At 39.9% G+C, this 7,500-nt stretch overlaps 1 protein-coding gene across 1 annotated transcript in view; it reads right to left on the reverse strand.

Moving 5' to 3' along the window:
* Window positions 1–5,547: 5,547 nt before the first annotated feature.
* LOC138006306 (serine protease 1-like) overlaps window positions 5,548–7,500 on the reverse strand; it is a 13,046-nt gene continuing 11,093 nt past the window's right edge. Inside the window, exons 6-7 of the mRNA XM_068852552.1 lie at window positions 6,672–6,774; window positions 5,548–6,576 (exon numbers count right to left, since the gene is read on the reverse strand). Of these exons, the coding sequence (XP_068708653.1) occupies window positions 5,976–6,576; window positions 6,672–6,774 (704 nt within the window). The 3' untranslated portion in view covers window positions 5,548–5,975. The remainder of the gene's footprint in view (window positions 6,577–6,671; window positions 6,775–7,500) is intronic.

Raw genomic sequence — 7,500 nt, forward strand, 5'->3', positions numbered from 1 at the left:
TTTCAACAAATGAGCCCCAAAATCAGCAAAAAATTGTGACGCCGGTGAATAATAAAGTAGCTGCTATTTCCAAAATGATGGAATTACCTGGTGATAAATAACCTCGTCTTGGAGAGTAAATTTTTGACTTTGCAGAAACAAACAAATGGTGGGCGATTGTGATCTTTGTTTTGAATTCGCTCATTTATTGTCAAACTTTATAACACTTGACAGAAAAAGAAACTTACGAAAACCCGGTATCTTGCCATCATTTGACACAGATGCTTCACTGTTTGGCAAGTAAACATGCCGCGGTAACTAACTAGTAATCACCGCGCCCGCTGAATTCCGGCGATGTCACTTTCGATTTTGCGATTTATTTGTGCAGCCAAAACGTACAATAACAAAATTGAATGTAGGAAAAATCTCCCAAAATGTTTGTCGCTGATCGTAACTGTACGGTGGCCCACAACTGTCACGGCAAAATAAAATGGTAACTGTTTATATTCTATATTCACGGTTCAAAATTAATGTTGTTTTCATACCGTAAATATGTTATTCTCGAGCGACCGTCCTGGAAACTTCCTTCTGCTCTTTCTAAAAACTGTGTATCAATATTTATTTACCTTTGCATCAATATTTGTTTTTGCATAAAGCAAGCTAACAAAATCTGTACCTTGCTGAGTTCGCATTTGTTAGCGTTAATAGTATTTTCGGTCCAATGCTTCTCCTTTACGAAGGGGTATAAGTTTTTGGTCACCCATCCAGACACTAATCCCGCCGGAGAGGGATCAATTTTAGTAAACTTTAGTATTACAAAGCTGTCAGATGCTCAGAGGGCATGCTTAATTGAAACTTGTGGTGAAAAGAAGTTTATCAACATGTCAGCCCAGAAGCCAATGTTTCTCACTTCCCATTTATTTTCTTCAATCTTTCTGGGTTCGGTACTTTGCTAGTAACCACATGTCTTCTCAGACTATTTACCCAAAGCTTCTACCAATATCGTGCACTGTTAGATTACGCAAGGACAGATTTTTTTCGTCGTACGAACGTGTGAAAACCTGTGAGCCAAAGGACCTCTGCTGGTACGACTTCTGGGTGACCCCTTAAATGGTCTAAATGACCCCCAACTTGAAAAAATTGTCTGCAACGATGCACGTGCCACAGGCAACCCAGTGTACCCTCACGGAGGGTCTAGTTCTGTTTTTTTTTCCGTGTCGGTAAAAGTCTTGCGTGTTACTCCCCTGCAAAGTGGTGTCTTTGTGCATAGGGCCTTCTGCGCGTATTTCCTTAGGATCGAGAGGGTAGTGGGAAATGCGTAGATTTCTCTGGTGGACACAGTAGAACTATTAACTTAACCGGCAACGGAGTCGAAAGTCATGTGACGCGAATGGCGTTTTAGTGGATCCTAGAACAAAATACCCTTATGAAGGTGTCTTTGAACAATATACCCTTATGAAGCTCAATAATGGCAAGTCAATTGGATATACAGGCGGTGGATTCTTAAAAGCGAGGAGTAATGGACTTCGACACTAATCTATCGCCCGTCGAGCCGAAATCAAAGTGAGCTGTATTTCAAATATTAACAAGTGTGCTGTTATGTAGAACACTGAAACCAAGTGGAAAATTCTCTGGTAACTTATGGGTTCAACAAAAACAGAGAACGAATCGAACACCTTACGTGGATCTTTGATCAACTCTGCACAGTCTTCAGGAAAAACATAATTGGAAATGTGACAGCCAAGAATTATTTGAAAGAAAGCTTGTCGTCTATTTTGTGCCTCATTATTCAAGGAAAGGTTCTTCATGGAAACGGTTTGATCCTGAAATTTAGTTTGTTGCAATATTGCGCATATTTGACACGACTGAGTTTCTTCTCTTCACGCACGTAATGAAATAGAAGGGGTTTTTGCCTCTCATAGAAAATATGTTGTTTGCTTCAAAAAATTGTTCGCTGGAAAAGGTGGCCTTTTTGAATTCATCATGTTTTATGATATGCGAGCTTAACTGGATAGTTTTTATGGCAATAGAAAAAGCATTTTCTTGTTATTCAAGGAAAAGGTTCTTCAGGAAACCTGAAGTACATGGTATTAAATTTGACACGACTGAGTTTCTTGTCTTCACGCACGCAATGAACTAGGAAGAGGTTTTCGCCTCTCACAGCAAATATGTTGTTTGTTTCAATATATTTTTAGCTGGAAAAGGATTCTGTGGTATTTTCTGCCTTTGTGAATTATAATATCATGTTGTGTATTGAATTTTCGAGCTCAAGGTTGAAATGTGATATGGGAGAATTTTTTTAGTATTGCTCGGTGAGCAGGAAGGGTTCACAGGCCTGTTGGAAGCGTGCTTGAGTTTCAACAAAATGAGCCCCAAAATCAGTGAAAAATTGTGACGCAGATAAATAATAAAGTAGCTGCTATTTCCACAATGATGGAATTACCTGGTCAGGATAAATAACGTCGTTCGCGTCTTGGAGAGTAAATTTTGACTTTATCAACCTAAAGAGTTGGGCGATTGTGATCTTTGTTTTGACTTCGCTCATTTCATTGTCAAACTTTATAACACTTGACAGAAAAACCCGGTATCTTGCCATCATTTGACACAGATGCTTCACTGTTTGGCGAGTAAACATGCCGCGGTAACTTAATCACGTCACTTTCGATTTTGCGATTTATTTCAACGTAGCAAAAATCTCCCAAAATGTTTGTCGCTGATCGTAACTTTTTATATTCTATATTCACGGTTCAAAATTAATGTTTTCATGTCGTAAATATTTTATTCTCGATCGACCGTCCCGGAAACTTCCTTCTGCTGTTTCTAAAACCTGTGTATCAATAGTTATTTACTTTTGCATCAATATTTGTTTTGCATAAAGCAAGCTAACAAAATCTGTACCTTGCTGAGTTCGCATTTGTTTATAGCGTTAAAAGTATTTTCGGTCCGATACTTCTGTTTTATAAGGGGGTATATTGTTTTTGGTCTCCCATCCAAACACTAACCCCGCTGGAGAGGGATTAACTTCAGCTAACTTTGGTATTACAAAGCTGTCAGATGCTCAGAGGGCACGCTTAAACTTGTGGTGAAAAGAAGTTGTGAGGGAACTTGAAAATTGTCAGCCCAGAAGCCAATGTTTCTCGCTTCCCTTTTATTTGTTATTCTTCAGAGGCTGGAATGCTGTAGTTCAATACCACACAATTCAGTGCCTTCTGATTTTCTGTAACACGTACCACAGGCAACCCAGTGTATGCTTCACGGAAGCATCTCGTTTTCTTTTGAATCCTGTACGTTCGTGGGGTTGCAAAAAATCCGTATCGCATTGGCATGTCAACTTAACGTCATCACACGATCAGACGAGTACAGATATCGAGTTTGATCTTACCCAAAACTGACCCGATCCACCGTGAAATATATATATATGGCACGCAACAACCAAAGAAAACTTTGCAGCAGCTTACCGTACACAGAAGTTTCATGTCTAAAACGATCCGATTGAGCTATTAAATCGGGAACCAATGCAATTCGTTTCTTTCAGACTTCCGCAACAGCGTGTTCAGTTCGTTTTATTCTTTTGGGACGATCTCGCGAAAGGTGAAGTCTGATAACATTCTCTCTTCTGCGCACACTCTGGCATTGGGCTGACAATTTCATCACCCCAATGGTTTCAGCGGAAACAAAGGTCAGACATCATTTTTGTCCATCAGCAGACCGTCAAAGACCGCATGCAGACTATGAAAGGAATTTCTTCCTGTTTGCTGACGAAAGTTATTTTACCACATTGCCTTCTCTTTATCAAATTTATCCCACAACTGCACTCGAACCTTCCGCCTTTATTAGAGACGGGAACTAAACGATGCCTGTTTTTGGCACAATGTTGCTTTGTCGGTGAAACATTATCTTCCATGGCTACAAGAAGGAAACCAGGCGCTGGATAGTTTCCAAAACCAACGTCAACAAAAGCATCCGTGGTTCAAAATATATTTCATGATGCAAGGCGTTTGAGGTTTTGTTTCCTAGCAAATTCTTCAATTGCTAAACCTCGTCAAACCTCTTCTCCTTTAATTCTCAAAAGTTCCAAGCTTCAAGCACCCTGCGAGCAGAGCCTCCTTTTGTCTTTTTCTTTACTGAGGAGGAGAACGCCAAAATCGAGCAAGCAAAAGAAAGGCTCTGCTAGCAGGGTGAGCTTCAAGTTGACGGAGCAAGTATGTCGACATAACCGTGACATTGCCAAATATCCACATTTTCCCTACGATTCAACCAAAGCTACTCTTCTTGGACTATAAATGAATTTAAAGCCAAAAACAACAAAAACTGTGCTGTTAGCGGATCTAGTTTTTAACTTCAATTCTTATGTTCACTACTTGCACCTATTGTTAGTAATTATATAAGTGTTTCCGGCGATCAATGGCATTATTCATTCCTGTTGTTTCAGGCCTGCGTCTTTCACACTGCAGGTCAAATTTCTTTAGACGGCAGACGCTTGGACAGAATAAAATGGAACAGAAATGCCCCCTTCCCCCCCAAATCAAGGATGAAGCCGCGTGAAGGCCAAAACGCGCCATTTTTTTGGCAAAAAAACTTCAAGTCAAAACTGCAACAGACCCTAAAACAACCCCCTCCTCCACAAATTTACATACAGCTAAGGGCACAATTTATAGAAAACTTGGGGGATAACAAATTTACAAGAGTTGCGCTACAACAAGGCTTATGCTAACACAAAGACAACACCTGGAAAACACGACCAAAAGAATACAATAAAATACAATAAAAGCTCCTACAAAACTAACGAAGCGGTGAATGCAGGCTAATTAAAATGCGTTCGTACACTCGTAACCTTGGGACGGACACCAGCTTTTTTCAGCAGCAAAAGAAAGTACAAAGTATTACCTTTCTTAATCGATTTACTAGATAAAATCACAACTAACATCCTCGTGCTTCCTACAATTTCCATTTCCTCTCCCTCGCCCTTCCCTCCATTATGAGGGGGTCCACTCGTGAGTTGAATCAATCATGTTTTGTCGCGAAATCGACAGAAACGGCCGAGGGTGCCCGGCCTTCTCCAGAGCTTCTCTCGATTGCGTGAAAAAACACGATAAACATAGGAAATCGCCTGGCTCAAACAGACGCAGAAGGGACTACTAGCAGTGTGATTACAAGCAACTCCAGTAACGTGACATATTTGATGCCAATATGACAGTGAAGTGTTCATTCATGAGTGGATATCTTGCTCATTACCCGTTTTTTTCGACACCACTTTGGGGTTCAGAAAAATACTAAACAATTTACAAAATTTCTAGACTATGACACGAAGAATAGGCCATTTCCGAGTTCATGTCTACGTCCCCTTCAAAGCGAGTCTAAGTGCCACGTTTTTCTTATGAAAATTAGTTTTCATTCATATGTAAAGTAGAACTAATTACCATCACAAAAACTTCGCACTTATACTCGCTAGGAAGAGGAGGCAGACATGATCTCGGAAATGGCCTATTATGTTGATTGAGAGTGCCCATTGGGGCGAGGCAAATAACTATTCGAGATCTTTGATAATTGTTTCATATCATAAGAAAGCCAAATTCAATTTGCTTTTTTATTATTCCTTCAAAGTCTTTTGGAAGCTCTAAAAGTGTAAATGCTCTCTACAAAGGACATCAACGTAGATTCATTGTACTTATGTTATAAATGTATTCCACTCCAAAATGATAAACTTAGCACGTCGTTTCGATTTCACTTTCTTTTGACCTCGAACGGGATAAGAAAGAAAAAGACCTTTAAAAAGATGAAATTTGTAAAAAAAATTAACAAGTAGCTTGAGGCTGAACTATTGTTTGCAAAAAAAATTCAAAGCCTTGGATATCATCGATGCTGAAGTCCTCGAGTATTACTGTCATAGCATTGCGTAAAATTATTCTCAAGTAATCACTGAAAGAGTATTGGGAGAGATTAAGAGCGTGTTCATTTGCGAATTGGAGTCACTAATCTTATCCTTCGCTCAGGTTTTAATTCTCAGTCATCATTTTTTTGATCCAGTCAATATACGAATAAACTCTGGTGTAATATCCGTATTTATTCTTCTGAGCGCAGCCTTCTCCCCAGCTGACAATACCAGTAGCAATCCACCGATAACCATTCCCTCGCTTTCCCTCGCGAACAAATACTCCTCCACTGTCTCCGCTACAGGTGTCGTTTCCTCCTTTTCCATCGCCGCCACAAAACATCGCATCCGATTCAAAAGTGTACTTAGTACTATTTTTACATAGCGCGTTCGTTTGGATCTGATAGAAAGCGTACTTTAATTTGTTGGAGTAATCTCTCTCTTTCGGTTTCTCTTCCATTTCTAGTGCCCTTGTTACTCCCCATCCACTAACACATCCATACTTTCCAGCGACTGCCAAGTCGCCTTCTTCTTCCTTACTTGGTAGGCAAAGAGTTCGCACAAACTTATTAAGTTCCACTTCATACTCGAGCTTGATGAGTGCTATGTCATTCAAAAATGTCCTGGCATTGTAATCTTCATGAACCTTTAGCTTCTCTGGTAAAATGTCCTGCTCTGATTTCTCCTCCTTATCTAAGCGGTGGTCCCCAGCACTTATTTTATATCTAAGGGAAGGAATTGAAAACCAAATAGCCATCAGAGGTGGAACAAGAACAAGAAAATGTGAACTCAAGTAAGTTCTAATAGCTTGCACACTTACAAGTCATCACTGGTTATCCCATGCGGCGTATAAAAGCAGCTAGCGGCCGTCAGAACCCATCGAGGGGAGATCAAGGCACCTCCACAGAAAAGCTGATAACCACCTGTAAGGAAAATATTAGACCTGGTCGTACCCATTAAATGGAACCACGGATAAATTAAAATCAATTTAAAGCACAGCACAATTTAGTAACATGTTTTGTTTCTACAAGCTGCGTAAAACGCAACGAAGAAATAGGTTATAGAGTGCAAAAGAGGATACAGAGCATAGGCGTACGAGCCGGGGGAGGGGGGGGGGGTGGTAGCCCCCCCAGTCTCGGAAATTTTCGGGCAAAACGCTCAAAATTCGGGCAATAAAGAAACGATAAAAGATGGCATTAAAAAATAATTATATAAATAAGGCAAAATATAAAAAAGAGCACTTGAAAGTATAAAAATATTACTTGTGTAACTTAAAAGATATTATAGTCCTTGTTTTAAAATAAGTCCTTGCGGTTGATCTTAAAACATTTGAATTGCACAGCTGCTGATCTGTTGATCGCTGGCATTTGCTGCAGTGCGCACCAAACTTTCGCGCCATTTTTAAGGCGGAGACTTCAGAGACTTCGGAGACTAAAAGACATATCTTCGCAGCACGAATAGCCTCGCCATCATTTGCATTGAACGCGCCTATGGCAATAGAGTCATAGCAAACGGTATTGACAAAATAATTGACACTTTTGGACAACGCCATGGAAGAAATAGCTACTTTTTTAAATAAGCTTTTGCTAGTTTAAATACTAGATGGAGTAGACTAATACAGAGTATGTGAGGTTCTAGGTTTTTATCAG

Source organism: Montipora foliosa, chromosome 6 (assembly GCF_036669935.1).
Source record: "Montipora foliosa isolate CH-2021 chromosome 6, ASM3666993v2, whole genome shotgun sequence".
In the NCBI taxonomy this organism is placed as follows: domain Eukaryota; kingdom Metazoa; phylum Cnidaria; class Anthozoa; order Scleractinia; family Acroporidae; genus Montipora; species Montipora foliosa.